The sequence below is a fragment of the Mytilus californianus genome, unplaced genomic scaffold (assembly GCF_021869535.1).
Source record: "Mytilus californianus isolate M0D057914Y unplaced genomic scaffold, xbMytCali1.0.p SCAF_1, whole genome shotgun sequence".
NCBI classification, from domain to species: Eukaryota; Metazoa; Mollusca; class Bivalvia; order Mytilida; family Mytilidae; genus Mytilus; species Mytilus californianus.
This window is the reverse complement of record NW_026262581.1, coordinates 66,387,806-66,410,495: the sequence shown is the minus strand read 5'-3', so window position 1 is coordinate 66,410,495 and position 22,690 is coordinate 66,387,806. Positions and strand designations below refer to the sequence as shown.

At 33.2% G+C, this 22,690-nt stretch overlaps 1 protein-coding gene across 2 annotated transcripts in view; it reads right to left on the bottom strand.

Moving 5' to 3' along the window:
- LOC127722777 (WASH complex subunit 1-like) overlaps positions 1 to 18,594 on the bottom strand; it is a 30,568-nt gene extending 11,974 nt beyond the window's left edge. The window contains exons 1-3 of one of the 2 annotated variants that reach the window (XM_052229344.1): positions 18,422 to 18,594; positions 13,307 to 13,857; positions 12,038 to 12,246 (exon numbers count right to left, since the gene is read on the bottom strand). In XM_052229344.1, the coding sequence (XP_052085304.1) occupies positions 12,038 to 12,246; positions 13,307 to 13,848 (751 nt within the window). In that variant the 5' untranslated portion in view covers positions 13,849 to 13,857; positions 18,422 to 18,594. The remainder of the gene's footprint in view (positions 1 to 12,037; positions 12,247 to 13,306; positions 13,858 to 18,421) is intronic. The other variant, XM_052229345.1, reaches the window with a different exon arrangement.
- Positions 18,595 to 22,690: the final 4,096 nt, after the last annotated feature.

Below are 22,690 nucleotides of genomic sequence, written 5' to 3'. Positions count from 1 at the left end.
ATTTAATTACAATCCAAATTCAGTGCTGTATCAAGCTTGAATGTTGTGTCCATACTTGCCCCAACTGTTCAGGGTTCGACCTCTGCGGTCGTATCAAGCTGCGCCCCAGCGGAGCATTTTATTTTAATTGAGTTATATATGTTTAAAATATTATAACAAAAATAAAATGCTTCGGCGCTGAGCGCAGCCTGATATGACCGCAGAAGTTGAACCATGAACAGTTGGGGCAAATTTTGACACAATATTCAAGCTTATTACTGTCTGAATTTGGATTGTGATCAAATTTTTGACATAATATAGGTTTCTGACACAAAACATGTGTAAAGGTCTTTCAAATCTATTGGGCAATACTGTGCAATTAAAGATTTCTTCTTGAAACTATTGAAATATTTTGAAAAAAAAATTAAACCCCTTTAAAAAAATTGGAAACCTGTAAACTTTTTGAACTCACAACACCCCCCCCCCCCCCCCCCCCCCCCCGTCCTTTGGAGCAATAACCTCAACACTTGATCCCAGTTTTCCTTTGTAGTATGGAAACTTGTAGTACAATTTCAGAAAGATCCATACAGTGACTTAAACACAAGTTATTGTCTGAAAAACTAGAATAACTAAAAAAATGTTTTTTGGCCCTTTTATGGCCCCGAATTCCTTCATGAATGGGGCAATTACCCCCAAACTCAATCCCAGCCTTCCTTTTGTGATATGGAACTTTGTGGTACAATGTCAGAGAGATCCATACACTTACACACAAGTTATAGTCCAGAAACTACAAATGTGTCTTCGGACGACGTAGACGACAACATCCACATCATACCATTATACGATCCCCCCCAAAAAAAATTGGAATCGTATAAAAATCTCGGTCTTAAAATCTGTGGATTTTCTAAAAAAATCTTGGTTTTATTTTCACCAAATTTTCTTTTTCTACTAAATTCAATTAAACTTTAAATAATAATGCTTTGCACGAAGTTTCCCCTTGGTATATGTACAAAATGGTCCATCTCTTTTTATAAATCTGGATAATTTCAGAAAAGGTATAAAAATTCATAGGGACTCCTGGAGACGGGACAATTTTTTTCAAGCTCTCTCCCTTTTCTCCAAAGTGCGTTATTTTTTTTGTTTTCTGTTAAATACCGGTCCGGGTACACAGTTATCGTCCTTTGATTTTCGTTGTCCACGAATATAGTCCCTAGTGTGGACAGTGTGTTACTTGTCGATTTTTTTTATACCCCTTCCGAATTTATTTCTCCATGTTTTATGACTCAAATAGTAAGTAGGGGGGTGAAATGACACTGTAAAAAAATTTGGGTCATGAATTTTAAAGTAAAGTAGTGATTTGGTCCAGCTGAAAAATGTTAAAAATTAGCACTTCGGAGGCTGTCAAAAGATTTGAAGACCCCCCTCAGCATGAAATTGTCCATATTTTGAGTTAGAGCCGATGAAGTTTTCTATAATTTTGATATAATTTGTCCCAAAAGTAGTACAACACACTGTAAAAATATTATTGAGAAAGCGCAGGTGGGATTTTTTTAATTTTCATTTATTGTCTAAAAGAAATGCACTACGAAATAACTGTGTACTCGGACCTAAGAGGTGAAATCAGGAAATATAGAATCTGTACTTTGGCAACTTCCCTGAATGATTTGATGGTGTCAATTTATCAAATAGCATAAAACTAAAGGATTAAAACTTTTATTTGATAGAATTTCTGCAAAAATGACCAATTTTGGCATTTTATGGTCAAAATAAGCATTTCATAGCTTTTTCAATTTTGATGCATAAGTGGCATTCTGACTTTCTATCTGACAGGTTTTTATGTGTCAATATTTGTGTTTCTATGCTTCAATCCAGTTGTATTACTCATTTGTGAACTCTGAATCTACAGAAAAGAAGATTATCTCAGACAATATGTTCAAAATGTGTTGTATATATGGTCCTCGTCTAATGCCCTGTTTGGATCGAGTTAAATGTGAGGAGCTTGGAACATAAAAGTTGAAGTCCATTATAAAGACCTCACTAAATTTGTATAAAAAGCACTTAACAATGTCTTTTGTACCTGTTTTATGTCACATAATATCTTTCTTTTCTTCTGTAGGATAGCAAGTGGTTCAAATATAAGCCTGTTGAGACTAAAATTGCATGCATGTTTTTCACTAAAAAGTGAAAAATCTTTGTATCAGACCATACTGTTTGCAAAAAAAGTTGAATGCAAGAGTCTTTTTGTGCTCAGATTTATTGTATCATGTCACCTGAGTATAGAAATGATAGAAAAGACACAAAATTTTATTTCATATAGCTTCAATATGCATTTTTAAATGTAAATATGTGATACGGCCTAAATTGACCCTAAATTATTTTCAGTCTTACTTGGCCTAAGACCCTTTTAAACTAATGTGATATGTTATTTGTAAGTTTTCTTTCCATTTAAAGTACATTAAATACATATGTAAGGATTATTTATAACCAAAAAGCTTTACAAATTTAAAATTGCTGGAAAATATTACATCTTCATGTAAGGCCCCCCTTCATTGGAAAACCTCCATTTTTAGCCACAGGCTCATATAAATTTGACTTTTTAATAATTATGATAAGTTTGATAAATCAAATGAGTACTCTATTGCTTTTAATACCTAATATATTATATATTAAGGCATTTCAAAAGTATTTTTTTGCAACATTTAAATTTTTTAAGCCCCAAATGTTGATAGTTGAAAATTTTCAATTTTAACATCTAAATTTAACACTCAAAGTTGAATATAGAATTAGTCATATTGTCTATAATATATATCCTATTGCCATGAAACTTTGTAAGCAGTCTTATAATTTAATAAGCTTTGGTCATACCAAGTTTCATTAAGATTGGTCAACTTTTTCTACCCTATTAGGTCCGGGTACACAGTTATCGTCCTTTGATTTTCGTTGTCCACGAATATAGTCCCTAGTGTGGACAGTGTGTTACTTGTCGATTTTTTTTATACCCCTTCCGAATTTATTTCTCCATGTTTTATGACTCAAATAGTAAGTAGGGGGGTGAAATGACACTGTAAAAAAATTTGGGTCATGAATTTTAAAGTAAAGTAGTGATTTGGTCCAGCTGAAAAATGTTAAAAATTAGCACTTCGGAGGCTGTCAAAAGATTTGAAGACCCCCTCAGCATGAAATTGTCCATATTTTGAGTTAGAGCCGATGAAGTTTTCTATAATTTTGATATAATTTGTCCCAAAAGTAGTACAACACACTGTAAAAATATTATTGAGAAAGCGCAGGTGGGATTTTTTTAATTTTCATTTATTGTCTAAAAGAAATGCACTACGAAATAACTGTGTACTCGGACCACCATTATTTTGGCATTTCTGTATACTATGAACATACATTTATTATCAATAAAGTATATTTGATATAAACTATCAATTTCAAGTTTCTTCTACACGGCGATCACTGCTAAATTGATTTCTCCTAAAATAACCCAAACAGTAGAATCATAAGAATAGATGTCAAATGCAACTATGCATGGAACCTATAGAACACAGAATCATGATGATTAATTTATTGTGAAAGGAAGAGAAGAGACTAACAAAATGAGGTCTTCTCGTTTAAGTAGTATAGATAGATAGATACTATAAGTCGGAGAAGCTTTTGTAAAGAAACATATTAAGCTATACACAAATTCATAAACATCACATAAGTACATCCTTAACCAGGCTATATATCAAGTCGACAAACATTGGAAATGAATGGAAAAAAAAGGATGAGATGTGAACAAAAAAAAACATAAATTCCCTGCTACATACATAGATTGCTTTAATGCATACTTATGGTCGTGCCTTTTTTTCTCTCGATTTTATGTACATATATTTTGGTATCACACAAGTTCATGATTTTTCTCTGACTGTTTATAACTGCGTTACACTAGATCCAATGATTCTTATTGATTTTAACTTTAATTTTCACAATTTGTGCATGTTATTACCTCACTGTCCAGGTTGGGGGAGGCCCAGTCCTATCCTATAAAGCAAAGGATATGGATTTTCTCAGTCTTACATTCCAGGATTGGTGACCGCATGAGGGTTGAGCTATCTCAAATAGGTTTAAACCCTCCTCATTCTATGACTGTCCTGGCAAGTCAGGAGCTTGTAATTTTTAAAGATGTTGTCTTTTTAATTTTTCCAAATTATGTCATGTCGGGGCATTTTATAAATTCTATATGGTATGAGTTTTGCTCACTGTCTGAGAAGGGCCGTACCGTGTCATACAGATCCTAAATTTCGAGTTCTTTGTTTTCTTTTTAATTTTTAAATTGATGTCCAGTGACAAATATTTCTCGAGTCATGTCATTCAGGCAGTATATAAAAAAAATGAAAATTGTTCATGCGAGTCGGTAGGAAATAGACTCCCTACACTCTTGTTTTAAAGAATATTCATTTATTCAGTTATCTTGAAAGACAATATCTACTGCAGTTAAATGAAGTTGTGATACTGAGAATTTGACTGATTAGATTTTATTTTCAATTGCCAAAGTGTGAAGTGGTAGAGCCCATTTCTGTAACCTTTATTTGTTGCATTCTGTGTGATAAAATTTAGTAGTTTTGAACCTACTGAGATTTTAATAACTTATTTTCGAATGATGGAACCTTATCAAAATGTTTGTCAATTAAGATAAATTGAACATGGTGTTAACAGTCAGCAAACTGTCACACAAGAAATATATTTAATGTCCGAGAACATGTAAAATAAACTACCTTTGTGAGGACATTGAATAAAATGTGTCGCATATTTCTCAACTCCTCTTCGTGCCATGTCAACAGAATTTTAATTTATACCGTCTTAGATGACAATTTATCAGAGGCTGCTTCAATGGTATATATGCATAATATAAACTTTATACATAAAACTCATTTCGAATGTTGTCTTTTCGTCCTCCAACATTCTTTGTCAAAATCCGGGATTCGCACTCGACTGTTTTGGAGTCAGAGATACATCTTACCATAGATGTAAAATTACATCTATAACCTTACACAGGTACACTGGCTAGTAAAGGGACAATAAACGGAAGTATAAATTGCCCAAGGTATTTTAAGTCGTATATTGAGTGTAATGTGTACACCGCCACGTGTGAGTGATTTCAAAGATAATCAAAATGATGTAATTCATGTAACTTCCATGCAGCTACGCATCATCGCACGTAATATTGGACATCGCAAAAAAACTAGAATTTTTTATGTGCCTTGTTAGATATTTAAAATGATATAACATCTAATGAAAAAAGAAATGTTTAAGATGGATATTTCTGATTTACTGGTGAATTAAAAATTCCATAGAATATCTGAAATGATTTTAAGGAGCATGCATCTCGTTTATCTGATACCAGAGACATATATACACATATATGTCTCTGCTGATACTAAGTGAGTACAATAAGTCAACGTGTTAGTCGAACTATAAGTGTGTTTTGTCTTAAAATGTGTAGCCGTGTTATTTTGTTCACAGAACGAAGGGCAAATTGAAATTGAAACAAAAGGAAAATAAAAAAATAAAAGTTATTACCGTACCATAAGTTGACAAATAATAAAAAATAAAATATATTAATTACCTATTCCGGCACACATGAGTTCAATTTATTAATCCCACAAGGGATACCAGCTACCAAGGAGACATTTCATATATCGGTACTCAAATCACTTCAATATTTTATTTCTCCGCGTGTATACCTGATGAAGTCTCGATTATTTCACAAAGACGGAGTAAGGATTAAAAAAAATAAAGGAAGTAAAAAATATCTCATTTATAAGCTAGCACACCAGTGGCGGATCCAGAAATTTTCATATGCACTGACTGCCTTAGAGGGGGTCGCTTCAGTCATGCTTCAGTGATTCCCAATACATGTATAATCAACCACATTTTTTTTCAAGAAAAGGGGTACCTGGCCCCCTCTAAATCCGCTTCTGTCACACTATTCCATTAGTACTTTAAAACTTCTTGCACGGTGAACTACTATTAAAATTAATTCGTAACCAGTCACTTATGCCCACCCCACTTTCACTTATTTTTCATGCTCATCTTTTCCGTTTGTAGGAAGGGTCTAAAATGCCTTTAATTTTATGTTTTATTATTTATGAATTAAAACAGTTTCATTTAGAGTTAAAATTATGTCCGACACTCCCTTTATCTGAAAAAGCTTTCATTATTTAGTAAAAAAAAGTTTTATCTTGTCTTATCCCGTTAGTATAGAAAGTCCCTTTAGTCTAGATTTTTAGTTTATTGAAGGACCTTTTTGTCTGATTTTAAAAATATACCTTAAATTGTAAAAATATTGGAATAAGCTCTCGCCGCGATATAGCATTTTTGTGCTAATGCAGCGTAAAGCAAACAACAATCAATAGAAAGTCCTTGGATTAACTTAAAATGGTCATTCATTCTCTCTCATTGATTATCCAAGTTTATCTAATCACTTGACTATGCACCAATACCCTAAAATTTCATTACACAAGGACACCTGTGGTACAGCAAGGATTCGTATATATAAAATTTAGTTCGTTGTACGTTCATTGATATTCATGACATGTGACCATTTGTGTGCACTTAGAACTTGACGGTCATCTTTCTGACCATCGATCAGATCGTGCAAGGGCTGTGTAGCCAGTCAAGGTCCTTTCAAAATTCCATATATATATCTGACCATCTACTCGCGCTTTAGCCTAAAGAAAAGACACGTGTATTCTCGGATGACGTAAGGAGAATTAGTATTTGTAATTATGATATTGTTATTATATATAAAAAAAGAAGATGTGGTATGATTGGCAATGAGACAACTCTCCACAAGAGACCAAAAATGACACAGAAATTAACAACTATAGGTCGCCGTACGGCCTTCAACAATGAGCAAAGCCCATACCGCATTGTCAGCTCTAAAAGACCCCGACATGTTCATATTAATGATCCACTCTTTGAAACCTAACCTTAGTATGGCGAAAGTGCTATATATAACGAAAACAGCGGAGAAATGGATTAAATAGACTAGCTTTATTGTATAAACTAAAAAAAGTTCGGAGTGGAACTAACCCCGAAAAATTCAGTCTCTCTCCGTAATCGATCTCTTCTATATACTTGTTAATGAAATAATCGTAGATCAGCGGGATATAACGACTGAATTATTCGGGTAAGTGAAACAAGTGAATAAAAGTCAAAATTAACCATATGTAGTTCCATAAGGAGGGATCTGGACAGCCTGCCCATAAATCAGCCTCTGAGTTGAGTCATACGTATTGACCTTTCTTGGCGCACACACGGTTTTCATTGCCTATGTGTTTTTTTTGTACAAATAAATAATTTGATAATTAATATGCCTTCAATCCATTTTCTTGAGACATATTACACGTACATGAATCATGAATTTTCTACGTTTTTATAATTTTGAACACATAGTATGCCCTGGGATCTGACCTGAAATATACATGAAACATTGAAAATTCACGATAGTAAGGTATATAGGAGCAACATTTAAATTCAAAGGGTTAGGGGTTTGTTCTGAGTCGGAAATAATTCGGAACACAACGTTATTCCCCACTGCCATGCACCAAACATTTTTTTCTTGAAATAAACGGTATGGGGAATTCTGGAATTCCGATTTTTTTTGTCAACTGCCAGACCACAATATTTTTTTCTCTCATCAAATTGGGGATCAGAATATGATCAGAATAGGCCTCCAGATTTTTTTTGGAAAATTTGGTGTTCACCCCAAGAACCGGGTTGGCCACAACATAACAATTTCAATTTTATTTACAATTTACACGGTGTGCATATGTTTAAGTATGTTTAAATGAAGATATTTGCATATAGTTTAGGACTTTATTCATTACAGGTTGAAAAATACAGGCAAAGTTCAAATGTTTATGAAGTGTTACATATTTTGACTTTTGTGAAACCTTAACAGAATAGACAATTGGGGCAAATCTGATGAAAAAAAAAACGAAAATTCCTAGTAACAAAAAATTAACCCACATAACAGCAATTGAAATCTCCTCCCCAAGAAATTGTACCTCAGGACCTGTATAATGCTGGAAGTATTTTAATATGCCTTTGGAACACCCTTTTAAAAAATTGGGTATGGTTCTCCAGGCCACGGTTTAGGTAGCACTTCACAGTTAGAAAATAAAATTAAAATTGAGCCACAGAATGTCTGATAATCTTCCAATCCTGGCCTTCAAATACATTAGGCCAACTGTACTAGCACCCCCTTTTTTCTGAGAAACCCTGGCTAGCACACCCTTCCTTTTTTCACAGTGTCTGGATCCGCCCCTGACCGATACGTAGTTCTCAACTATGATCAACTGTAGGTCATAATAAAGGACGAAATACGTAACGTAAATTAATTCACGCGTGAGGGGCCCCCATATATCACGGCTAAAATTGTACTTAGGTTGTCCTTTTATACAACCTTTTGGCAAGTACCACCATCCCAGAAATCAGTTACCACGATCTTTCAAAATTAACATGAACAGTAACCATCATCAACGTCCTTTTTTTTTCACTCTCTCTATTTTCTAAGTAATGTACAACTGTTTACGCTTGTCAGCAGTGTTTATCATTGTTTTCATTAGTTTACAAGTTGTGACCTTCGAAATTGTTTTATTCAATGTTCCTATAGATTTTTATGGTAACTCCCTGTGCCCCTAAAAAACAAACAAAATAAAGTTTCCCTCCCACAAAATTTTACACTTAAACGTTGATTTGAAAAAAAACTTGATTTTATAATTTTGGTTATCAATTGAAATGAACCTTCTAGAGCCTCAACCTAACGCGCACAATAATGTCAATCATTACACATCAAATTTAACCCTAAATTGACATTCCACAATCGGTCAGTATCATCACCTGTGTTTATAGCTACATGATATTTCCCGCCGTTGGAAACTCTCGTGCAGTGACACAATTGATAAAATCTATTTTTAACATCTCTATTGTGAGCGAAATTTTTGACGTGCATTATTTCATTATTAAAAATGTTCGATCTACATTTGTTGCAGTCTAAAATTTAATTAAAAGAAACGTAATATCATTTCTTTTTCTTTGGCAATTATAGTAAATTAATCTCATCCCGGAATGTATATTCACTTTACCATTAGACCTGAAAGTGATTTCTAATAAATGAAGAAACTGTGTTTTCATTAAAAAATTTAAGAATATTATCGCTCAGGCATATTTATTTTATTTTAAGATGATTGATTGTTGGTTGCTTTACTTCCAGTGGCAAATATTCCATGCAAGTCCGGACAAACTTAGTTTTAAGATCGCACTTTCAAAAATCATTGTAAAACAAAAATGATCAGAAGAACTTTTATTCATGTGAAATAACCGTCCAATCTTTTAAAAAGAACTTATTTACATTTCAAAGTGTAACAGATTAGTTTACAAGACAGGCATTGACGTTAAATATACAATTCCTTGTATACATGTACGCAACTTTCATATCTTTTAAATTGAACTTTTTTGTCTAAAAAGACAACCCACGAGTTTGCGAAATCGAGTTTGAATGCACTGCATTGTGTGTAAATACATATACATATTATGCAACGACGGTCTGACTCTATGTATTACCAGGGTTGCGTTCAATATCGTAGCGGCTACGTAGTGCTATGTAGATTTTTACTATTGAACGTGTAGCTATAGATAAGCTGCTACATAGATATTGATAGCAACTACATAGCCGCTACGTAGCTGCTACGATATTGAACTCAACCCAGTTGACCTCTGATACCAACTAAGGTTACTAAAGACTTTCCCCTGGCCGTTCATTTAATTTTTGTTTCAATAAACGGTTCTAGAAGCAATTAAATGATCTGCGGCCTCTGACATATAATTAAAAAAAGTAACCATCTAATCCCCAGATATATATAATCTGTTTCTCTCTAAATTTACAGAAACATTATATGATATATTTTTGAAAATTCCTTATATCTCAAATGATTATAGTTACTTTGTTTTTAATTCTGTAAACATCTATATATCATAATTTGTACCACACTACAAGGATCTATTAATAACCGTCGCTCACGCATAACGGATTATACAACGACCTATTAATAACCGTCGCTCACGCATCAGTGATTCTATCAATGACTCAATACACACCAGTTTTATCGGACAAACGGCTAATTCCCGCCGACACGGAAAATCTCCGGATAACATGCAAAATATCCTGTAATACAGCAAATTTACGATGAACCTCTAATTTTTATCCGTTTCGCGGAGATTAGCCAAAAAACACCGGAGTTTTTACAAAAATCGCGGTGATTTTCCAAATAGGTCTGCCAGTGATAACACATTTCATGATGTGTATCAACATGATCAATTTATTTAATTTTGAGTTTTAAAATGCAGAATGCAATCTTGTATTTTGTAATTTGGCTTTGAATAGGACAACAATAAAACTATGTTTACATTTACATGTTATTCCATCGCATCACTTTAAAAGTTTCTTTTTAATATTGCATTTGGTATATTTATATATATATATACAATTACTCCACAAAAAAAATTGGCTTGGTTAAATTTTACACATTGACGGTTTAGTTAATAAAAGTGTTAAGAAATGTTTTTTTTCAGATAAACCCTGTTATTTGTCCTCCTTCTGTAAAATTTTTATGGCCTCAGAGGCTGGAATGTTTCTCGGAATTGCCTCATGCAGTTACTGGCATCCTCGACCATTATAACAGACCTTGGACATATAACAGGGCCATTATGAAAACATCCTTCAATTTATACCAAAGTAACAAAATAAATGCCTATTCAGGACTAGATTATTTTAATGTGAAATGAATATGAACCCTGCTTTGAACTAGACATGATGAGATGAATTTTTCAGGTGTTAGTTCACAATTTAACAGTCTGCCAGAAGACATGCCACCTTCCCTGTACACATTATGAAGACTCCTGGCTGACCATTCTTTGCTTTTGCTCTCTTACTTCTAAATGCAGTCTGCTTACATGGCTTAGAGGAGAACCAGCAAATACCAATGTTCAAATCATTGGTTTGACCAAGCCAGGAAGCAAACCTACTGTTTGTAAAATGTGAAAGTTTAATGAATATCTGTAATCTGCAATGAATGATGACAGTACAGCATGTACAGTTCATGTTTTTATAAAAGACTTATAATTTTCCTGCTAAACAGTTATTACAAAATTCAGCATGCTTTTCGCCTTTTTTAGGGGTACAAAAAAATGGCCCTGATCATGCCTACTCCTTTGTTAAGAAATTCAGGGTAGGATAAAATACAAGAAACATTTCAGTCTTGTTTCAAACCATAACATAAGGTAATTTTGATAAAAATCTTCCAAAAATATCAGATATAATGTTTTAACCACAACAGTGCAATCATTAACCTTAAAAATATGTTGTCCAAATATAGATTGGATGGACAATTGTATGTTACACATTGTTACATGTACCAATAGGTTAACAGGTATACTAGTTATATATAGGGATTGTGCCTGATATTCATATGATGAAGACATAATCTTTCAATCAGTTTAATTGAGGTCTGGAGCTGGCATGTCAGTAACCTGCTAGTAGTCTGTTGTTATTTATGTATTATTGTCATTTTGTTTATTTTCTTTTGTTTCCTATTCTGACATCGGATTCAGACTTCTCTTAAACTGAGTTTTACTGTGCGTACTGTTGTACGTTTGTTTTTTCTACATTGGCTAGAGGTATAGGGGGAGGGTTGAGATCTCAAAAAACATGTTTAACCCGGCCACATTTTTGCGCTTGTCCCAAGTCAGGAGCCTCTGGCATTTGTTAGTAATGTATCATTTTTAATTTTAGTTTCTTGTGTATAATTTGGAGTTTAGTATGACGTCCATTATCACTGAACTAGTATACATATTTGTTTAGGGGTCAGCTGAAGGACGCCTCCGGGTGCAGGAGTTTCTCGCTGCATTGAAGACCCATTGGTGGCCTTCGGCTGTTGTCTGCTCTATGGTCGGGTTGTTGTCTCTTTGACACATTCCCCATTTCCATTCTCAATTTTAGTGCTTATACCTAATAAGTTTGGAAGAAAATCTGGAACTGCAATCTCTGGAACAATTCCAATATCTGGCATATAAAAGTAATTTTCTGCTTGAAGCCTTTGCATCTCCTCTCGATGAGCAATGGTACTTGGAGCATCAGCTAATTCATCTTCTTCCTCTATGGCTGCACGTGTTTTTGTCACTACACCAAGTGGATCTAACATCACATACTTTTTATATCTGTAAAAATATTTTAAAACAAATTTAAACAGAAATACGGTACTTTCTTGGCTTAATTATGGCCTGAAATTAATTTTTTTAATGGATTAATCTGCTGGAAATTTTCTGTAACAATACTTTACTTTGTACACTTTGTTATAGAATTTCTTCTATCCATATGTAAAATTTACAATGAAACTTTAACTTTTATATATGACTAAATGCTTATTTTTTTAACATGTTTAAAGATACATTAATAAATTTAAAAATATCTTCTTTTCATGAACACTGTCAGGATATTCCTTTCTATGATCCACGGCTATTCCATTTTTAGTAATACATGTAATAATGGATGGTAGATGCACAATAAATAAGGATTGAAAACGTGTTGACTATATATGTTTTAAATCTTGAATAGCTTTATTGTCATTCATTTGTAAATATAGGGATGGATAGTTTATAAACCATGCTCAGGAGCCCTCATGTTTGGTAGTGCATATAGTTGAATTGATCCCATTTCTCACAAAGTATGAGCTGCTACCATATTTTTACAGTTTTTTTCATATAATTTCTATAGGAAATCATGTAACATTTTGGTAATCATGTAAAACACAGCCTATATTTGATAAATGAAAAATTTAAGACAAAAATTAAAATGTTTAAAATTGCTGCACAAGCTATACATGCTATAAGAAACAGATACCTGGGGACAGGAATATTGTTTTTAGCCCTCCCCCTTTTCTCCAAAATCTGTTATTTTAGCTCTCAATATACATTTTATATTATCAGTGATGCTGTGGATAGTAAACTGGAGTTTTGACAGTAAATAGTAAATATATGTTATTTCTAGTACATTTATGTTAATATAAGTTAACACGACACAGAAAATAGCAAATATAATTGAAATTAAAAGAAAAAAAAATAACAGATTTGGGAAAAAAGGGAGAGGGCTAAGAAAAATTGTCCTGTCCCAAAGTACCTATGATATGAAAATATAGAACAGTGTTAACAGCAATGTGATAAATTTACATTTCATACATTTTAATATTGTTTTTTTTCTATGATCATGATCATTACTTACAAGTTTTCTGGAGTATTAAACAAAAGTAGAGAACTAGTAGAAGTCACTGATTTTGGCAGTCCACCAAGACCTTCATGTACATTTTCGCCTTCTTTTTGTTTTTTCTTTGAATTGAACTGAACACTATAAAACTGTAATTTTTCCTTCAAAGTTTTATCATCTGCAGCTTTGTGCTTGGACTGAACTTTATAATGTGGTCTCTGCACCTCCTTGAGACCATTAGTATTATGACTAGGAAAAAGAATTTTGTACTCTTCAAAGTTTTCCTTTCCAGGATATTTAGATAATGCAAATACTTTGGTTGCTTTATTACTACCTCCCCTAATTTTATCCACTCTGGCTTGAGCTAGATTAACACGATCATTTATTTTTTGAAGTCTTGTTCGATTTTCTGCCACTCTTGAGCTTATCCTTAGGAATACATCATTTGCCATCTTATTCAAGTATTCTAAAGAATCTGCTATCTGATGAATTGTTTCTTCTTTCCGGAGATCTGGAGGTACCCCAGGAACATTAAATGTTTGCTCAGACATTATAACCATTTACAACTGCTGAAAAAATAAATAAAAGAATATGTAGCCATCCAGGTGCTGTGGATTCATTTATTTGCATGGGTACCAATTTTCAAGGATTGAGGAAAAATTGTATTTCTTGGATATTTAATTTCATGGTTTTGCCAGGTAGCATACAAGTCTATAGAAAATTTTTAATTTGTTGAACATTTAAATTCATGATTAAACAAGGCCTATATCTACATACATTGTTACCCCATGAATAATAATGAATCCACATTAAAATCATGAAAATAAAGTTCAATGATATAAATATAGATTGTGGCATTTAAATTAAATATGAACAGAGGTATGAGAAATGTTTCCTTCACTTGAAATCAAAGCCTCCATTTTTAAAATATAATTAAACAAAGATATATGATATCATACATTTATGTGTAAGTGTTTGTTTTTTCTACATTGGCTAGAGGTATAGGGGGAGGGTTGAGATCTCAAAAAACATGTTTAACCCCGCCGCATGTTTGCGCCTGTCCCAAGTCAGGAGCATCTGGCCTTTGTTAGTCTTGTATCATTTTTAATTTTTAGTTTCTTGTGTATAATTTGGAGTTTAGTATGACGTCCATTATCACTGAACTAGTATACATATTTGTTTAGGGGCCAGCTGTGAACGCCTCCGGGTGCGGGAGTTTCTCGCTGCATTGAAGACCCATTGGTGGCCTTCGGGTGTTGTCTGCTCTATGGTCCGGTTGTTGTCTCTTTGACACATTCCCCATTTCCATTCTCAATTTTATGATGGTGTTATACATAAAGTTTATATTGAAATTACACACTATTGGTTTTTGTCGAGCCTTCGACTTTAGTCGAAAAAGCGAGACATAGCGATCCTACATTCCGTCGACGTCTGCGTCGTCGTCGTCGTTGTCGTTGGCGGCATCCACAAATATTCACTCTGTGGTTAAAGTTTTTGAAATTTTAATAACTTTCTTAAACTATCCTGGATTTCTACCAAACTTGGACAGAAGCTTGTTTATGATCATAAGATAGTATCCAGAAGTAAATTTTGTAAAAATAAAATTCCTGTTTTTCCGTATTTTACTTGTAAATGGACTTAGTTTTTCTGCCAGGAAACATTACATTCACTCTGTGGTTAAAGTTTTTAAAATTTTAATAACTTTCTTAAACTATCCTGGATTTGTACCTAACATGGACAGAAGCTTGTTTATGATCATAAGATAGTATCCAGAAGTAAATTTGTTAAAAAAAAAAGTTCTTTTTTTCCGTATTTTACTTATAAATGGACTTAGTTTTTCTGCCAGGAAACAATACATTCACTCTGTGGTTAAAGTTTTTAAAATTTTAATAACTTTCTTAAACTATCCTGGATTTGTACCAAATTTTGGACAGAAGCTTGTTTATGATCAAAAGCTAGTATCTAGAAGGAAATTTTGTTAAAATTTGTACCTGTTTATCCTTATTTTACTTATAAATGGACTTAGTTTTTTTCCAGTTAACATTAAATACAGTCTGCAGTTAAAGTTTTTAAAACATTTATTAGATTCATAAACTATCCTGGATTTATACCAAACTTTGACATAAGCTTCTTACAATCAAAAGATAGTATCTAAAGGAATATTTTTATTGATATTTTTCCTCATTTTTGTTGAGCCTGCAATTAACAGCAAAAGTAGGCGAGACACTGGGTTCTGCGGAACCCTTACGAATTTTTATTATGATCAGTGTATTCTTCATAATCCAACCCTAATACTTCACTCATCTTTAATTTAAGATATCAATCTGCTTAAAAAAAATAAGATGTAAAAAAATATATCTTATCATATGAAATTAAAATGGTTCCACTTTCTAACATGCATGACATGTCTAATATGTCAATGTATGTCTAATGAAAAATCTAATGTATGATGTATTTTTGCTGTTGTTATTTATCTGAAGTAAGAAATCATCATTCCTGCTGTGTCAGCATGCATATGAGTGGTGCTGATGCAAACTCTATAAAGCGAAACATTCTGCTGATTTCAATAGTACAAACGATATTCAAGGTGAATCATAGTCAAATCGTAGTTCAGGTGAACAAAAATTATGTTTTTGAGTAAGTTTCCCAAACATTTCCAAAAATTGGTGTGGTCACTATGCATCTGATAAATAAAATAGACATGAAATGGGCAGTACTAAATTTTCTTTCTGTCATGACAACTTGTTTGGAAACCGTTCTGTGGTTAAACAAGGGTTACAATCAATTTTATTAGGTTTTAATTTTTGATGTCAGAATTATTTCATCAAAATACACATAGATATATATGTATATATGCATGAATGGCAAGTACAAAACCTGGTGATATACATGTAACAAAATCTGAGACTAGACTGTAGTACTATATTCTTATCCTTCTAAATTTATAAAGTTATGAAAGTGTTATTATAATTTTGCAGTAAAACTTGAATCAAGGTTTCTTTGGTTTCTATAGAAGACTTTCACAATCATGCATTTTCTTAATTCTTAATATCACAATACTTATATTATTACGTCATAGTAAGAGTTTGTTGTTTAATGATGTCATTTTAACCTCAGGCCATCTGGCATAACTCAATTGTAAAATTTTAAAAACTAGAAATTGATCTACATATATCTGTACTTCAAATAATGGATAGTTTGAATAGACAAGTTCCCAATTTCTGTTGTATGAATGAAGGGCCTGGTTGACCTGGGGTTATTCTGGAGAAACACATCTTTGGACACTGTGACAAGAAGATATTTAGTTTGTGAGGTCAAATTTTTTCCAGGAAAAAGCACAAATTAGAAAAATTGTGTATTTACTGTTTAAATTTGTTTGGTTAAAAATTGATGGATGGATGTTTTAGGTCCAGAGGCAAATTAAATGCATATTCATGAAGGGAAAATGTTAATGCATACCTGTCAACCTATGACAATGAAAATGCAGGTGATGACCTCAATAGAAGGATGAAATCTCAGGTCATAACGTGTACAAACTTTTTCAAGCTGAATTTCAGTATTCAGGGGACATTTTTCTTATAATTTATATCAAACTGAAAGTTTCCAAAACATGTCCACATGGTTAAGTAATTTAAATTTGTACATTTTATTATTTCATTGCACTTGGAGGCCATTGATAGATTTGTGTTACATTGCCTTTATTCCTATTCATATTCAGTCCATGACATACAATGTGCCAATTTATGTTTTCTTTGCATACATTTGTGCAGCATTTTAACAGTAGAACAAATTAGTGGTTGAAATAAGAGTATAATGAAATAAAGTTAAACAATTAATGGAGGTATAGATGAAAAAAGTAATTTTCCAAATTTTTATTTTTTTAATTGTCACATGATTGTTCTAAGGTAGAACAATAAGTAAAAGTATTATTCTGATATGTTTTTGCATTCAATTCATTTTAGATTTAATCTTTTTACAAAAAAAAACATAAGATTAAGGATTATATTGTGAATTGACAAAAAAGGGGAAGTAACTCAAATTTTTTTTAAAAGGAACTTTGAAATACACAAATTATTTACGACCAACTTAAGCTAAGGTAATTGGTGTTAACAGTGTGTTTGACACCAAAGCTTTCAAGTGAAGCCATGCACTGAAATGGGTCACTTGAGCTGAGTTTACACAGCTAGTTGAACTTTTTGTCCAGGAAGAATTACGAATTTGCCGGTATTTTAAAGAAATCAGTTTATATCTAATCAGTCTGAAGGCTTAGGAATCTGGGTGAAAACAGGTTATTTTCCGAATTCCTGGGTTATTTGGTCACCCGGCAGTGAAAATCTCGGGTCACACCCGCAGGATCTGGGTCAGTTGAGAGGTATGTTAATGTAGTATAAATACCAGTGGCGGATCCAGAACTTTTCATAAGGGGGGCCCACTGACTGACCTAAGGGGGGCCCGCTCCAGTCATGCTTAAGTGATTCCCTATATAATAAACCATATTTTTCCCACGAAAGGGGGGCCAGGGCCCCCCTGGATCCGCCTATGAATATTAATCCTGCTTTGTACTAGACAAACAAGCTGAGCAGATATATAATGTGCTGGTTCACAAGATAACAGTCCGCAGGAAGACATGTCAACCTACCCAGACACATCATTCTGACTACGACCTGTCCTTGCCATCTTTGCTCTTACTTATTAATGTCACATGCTAAGGGAAGAAGCAGAAAATACCGATTTCTAAGTCTGGTTTGACCCTGCCAGGGTTTAAACCTACAACATCCTGTTTTCCAGGCTACCATTCTACCAGGAGACCACCCAGATGGTCATGGTTAAAAATTGAGCTGTGTTAACTAGACAGTAGTTCATTTACATAAACTTATACTTCTTAACTTCAATATGACATTATAATATGTTGAAGATTACAAGAAGGCAGTCAAGTATAATGTGTGCACTATGTTTTCAATCTTGAATACTATCTTCGTTTAGACAATGCTTAACATAATTAACTCTGGAAAGATAATCTCACACAACGCACTTCAAAGCACAATTTAAAAAATATATGGTGCCTAGTGTCTAGTAGTGAAAAGGGGCGTGTTGACTGTTGTTGTGGCTAATGAATAACTTTTTTTCATTTACCTTTTTCAAATACTATGGTTTAAAGATTTTCGACAGAAATTACATAATAAGCATACGAAACTGCATTAACAGTATCATATTGTCAATTCACATAAATTGGGCTAAAGCTTCAAAATGTAGTTTTCTGCTTGTCTACTTGTAAACTTGATCACGAGAAAAAGTTATCAATGAGAGCTTCGTCATTTCCGCCTCTAAATTTATGACGTAGAACACAGAATAAAATGTGTCAATCATTACAAGTATTAGCTTTTTCAAAAGCTTCAAAATAAAAGGCTTTATTTAAAGTCGGCATGTCACAAAACAATAACATAAGCTCTTTTGTAAGCTTGTCTGGCTAGAGCATTTGTTTTAAAAATGTAAACAGTTATAAGGTCGTAACTAGATTGCTACTTAATTAAATGCTTATGCTAAATTAAACATAGATCATGATCATGATCATGATCTATCTGATTCTAAATCTTGGACTATTATACTATATACTATTTCGATATATATATCATTTTAGTTTCTCCTGGTTCCTCTGATTAACCTTTTTTCATGGAATGATCTTCCTGATGATTTTAGAAAATTCAGGCTAATATCAGTCAGTTTATTATTTTAAAGTCAAGAAATATAAATGACGGTAAGTGCACAATTTGTGCAAATTTTTTATCATTTACATCATAACTTATCTTTAATTTTTCATGCTACGCGTTTTACCAGCTTTCTTATCATGCTTAGTTTACTTTTTTATTTGCGTATAGCTTTAACACCTAGCTTATCATGCTTATAAATCTGCTTTTTACTACCATGCTTAATTAAAGTGCTTCATTTTATCACGGTTATTTATTGCATGCTTGTTTTATATTGTATTGTTATGCCTTGTATTTCGATTAAAAGCTCAATAGAGATTATTATGGAACGCCACAGCTGTCTTATGTGGAACTCTGATATTACTTTATGTTATTTTATTATTACTTGATGATATTTTGTCTTTACTTAATATGGTTTTGACATTACGTAATGATGTTTTGATATAACTCAATATGGAATAGTCATTACTTAATGATATTTCGATATTACACGATATGGTTTCGTATTGACTTGATATAGTTTTGTCATTACTCAATATGGTTTTGTCATCACTCGATGTGGTTTCACCATTATTTAATGTGGTTGTGTAATTAGTCAATGTGGTTTTAACATTACTTGATGTGAATGTGACTTAACGTTATGTATAGTTGTTTCATTACATGATGTGGTTTTGTTGTTTCGTAATGATGATTTGCCTATTCTTTAAATGGTTTTAACATTACGCAATGATGTTTCAAAATTTGACGATTTTACACTACATGATGTGTTTGTTTCATTATTTGATGTGGTCCTGTCATTCTTTGATGTGGTTATCCCATTACTTGAGGAGGTAAAATCACGTGACCAATTCGGAAAAACCTGTTCTATTTTTAGATAGATTTCCATGTTGTATGTGCCTTGGATGAGTGTGGCCATCCATCGAATTAGAGTTCAAATTAAAGTTCGGGTTACTGTTTGAGTTAAACTTTGAGTTAGTCTTCGATTTCGAATTCAAGTCATTATTAGAATTAAAGTGTTAGTTAGCATTGAGTTTCGAGTTGGACTTCGAGTTTGAGTCACATTTAACTGAGGTAGAGTTCTAGTTACAACATTAAATTTGAGTCACTTTTTGAGGTAGAGTTTGAGTAAGATTCGAATTTAAGTCTCATTTAGATTAATTAAGATTTTGAGTTGAAATTCGAGCTATCTTATATGAGTTCGTAATTAAATTTTCTATCGCGGAACAAGGACTTTTGCTCGGGCTTCCGAAAAGAGGGCTCTGGGGTATGCGTACAAAAGATAAACAATGTTACAGTATACAAAACGCAACATAGAAGTTGAAATAAAGTTAGATGTGGTGTGATTGACAATGAGACAACTATCCATCAGAGTTTAAATGCAGTGGATGTAAGAAATCATATATAGGCAACCGTACAGCCTTCAACACACCGTATAGTCAGCTACAAAAGGCCACCATGCAACATGTGAAAAAAAATCAAACGAAAAAACAAACGGTCTTATTTATAAATAAACAATCTACAAAAAAAAAATGACACACATTTATACAACGACAACAATTGAACTTCATGCTCCTGACTTGGGGCAATTGAACTTCATGCTCCTGACTTGGGGCAATTGAACTTCATGCTCCTGACTTGGGGCAGGTACATAAAGAAAGTGCACGTGGCGGAGTTTAACATGTATGTGAGCGCTAAATCCTAACCTTACATTGGACTGTTACAGTTGTGTAACAGCACAACACGAGAAAAAAATGTAAACTAGACAAAGTGATGCCCCCGCACTCAACTCATTCAACCGCTTATACCCCAAAAATGACAAAAAAAAGTTCCAATTATCTCCCAAAAGAGCAAAAGATAATAAAAATAAAAACCCTGACCACATGCACACCTTCAATATATGTACAAACAGACAGTAAAGAGAAAACTTCCTAGGATTCAAACTGTAGGAGGAGTTATGCGGAATAACTATATACCCATAATGGGACGGACAGACGGACGGACGGACGGACAGGGGTAAAACAATATGCCCCCCCCCCCCCCCCCCAACTTTCAGTTTCGGTGGCATACACAACAGTTTCATTTGGCTATTTCAATAGATCGGTATGACTGGGTAATATAAATCTATCGGGGTGATCTCGGATGCTCCAGAAAGGCACCCGTCGTGTTATTCGAAAAAGTACAAACCCAGTGATTTCGTTTTATTTGGTAGTTTACATTCAAGGAAATGATGACGGTTTTATGGTTACGACCACTGGAACATGTCCGTCGTCACATATGAAACAGATATTCCAAAAAGTTTATTTTTCAATTGGTGCGAGGTAGATCAGGGAATTCAATTGATTACAAATAAAAGATTGATATTCGTATAAGTTCAAATGATCATTTACGCTAAAAAAAAATTCGGAGAATTCTTATTTTATAGTATTGATGCTTTGTCGCTTAGTCCGAGCCCCCCTCCCCCCGTTTCCCTGTAACTTTAGTGTGAGTTGATTTGAAGTGTTTCATTTGTTAACAATAAAGTTCAAGTCTTTTGATTTAGGTCGAGCCTGCGACATCAATGTAGCGGCAGTGAGACACAACAAACGTATATTTCGTCGTCGATATTGGCGTCGGCGTCTCCATCTCCATTTTTTTTATTTCTATTGAGTTTAACCTTTCATTATACATGTTACTAAACTTGTATGCCATGTATATTACTTTTAGAATATCATACTGGATTTGTTTACCTCGACTATTGTATCTGTATTTATATTGTATGTTTCTCTGTAAACTTGTATTTATTTTTTAGAGAATAAAGTATCTATCTATCTATCTATCTATATATAGATCGTTAGGTTTCTAGATTTTTTACATTTTTAATTTCGGGACCTTTTATAGCTTACTATAGGGTATGGGTTTTGCTTCTTGTTGAAAACCATACAGTTTTGTTTTAGTTAGATAAAACCGAATTAAACTGTTTTGACATGATAAATTTGTAAACCTCCATGAAGTGTTTTAAAACTTGTATAGGAGTTATTCCTTAATTTCAAGAAAAAGCATCTACAGAAAAACACACATTTTTTTTACCGATAAATGTATAGATAAATGTACAGCCGATCAACATGACGCTTTTACACTTACAGCAGCAATATCAGGCGAGACACAGGGTTCCGTGGAATATTTTACAAATTTATTACAAAAATACTGCTTCCGTTTGAGAACTTAGGATAAAAACAACAGGACCAAGTGGTTTGGGGATATCCCAATTATGTCCGAAATACTGTAAACTTTTTAATACTTTTTTCTTATTATTGTCTGCCGTTCCCCTTTTTCATACCAAATAACTCTGAACAACCACTCGAACTTTAATTTGAACTTTAACTCAATGGATAGCGATACCCATCCAAAGCACATTAAACAAACGATATATTGAAATCTGTTTAAAAATAGAACATATTTTTTTCCGAATTGGTCACGTGGTTTTACCTCATCAAGTAATGGGATAACCACACCAAAGAATGACAGGACCACATCAAATAATGAAACAAACACATCATGTAGTGTAAAATCGTCAAATTTTGAAACATCATTGCGTAATGTTAAAACCATATAAAGAATAGGCAAATCATCATTACGAAATAACAAAACCACATCATGTAATGAAACAACTACATAACGTTTAGTCACATTCACATCAAGTAATGTTAAAACCACATTG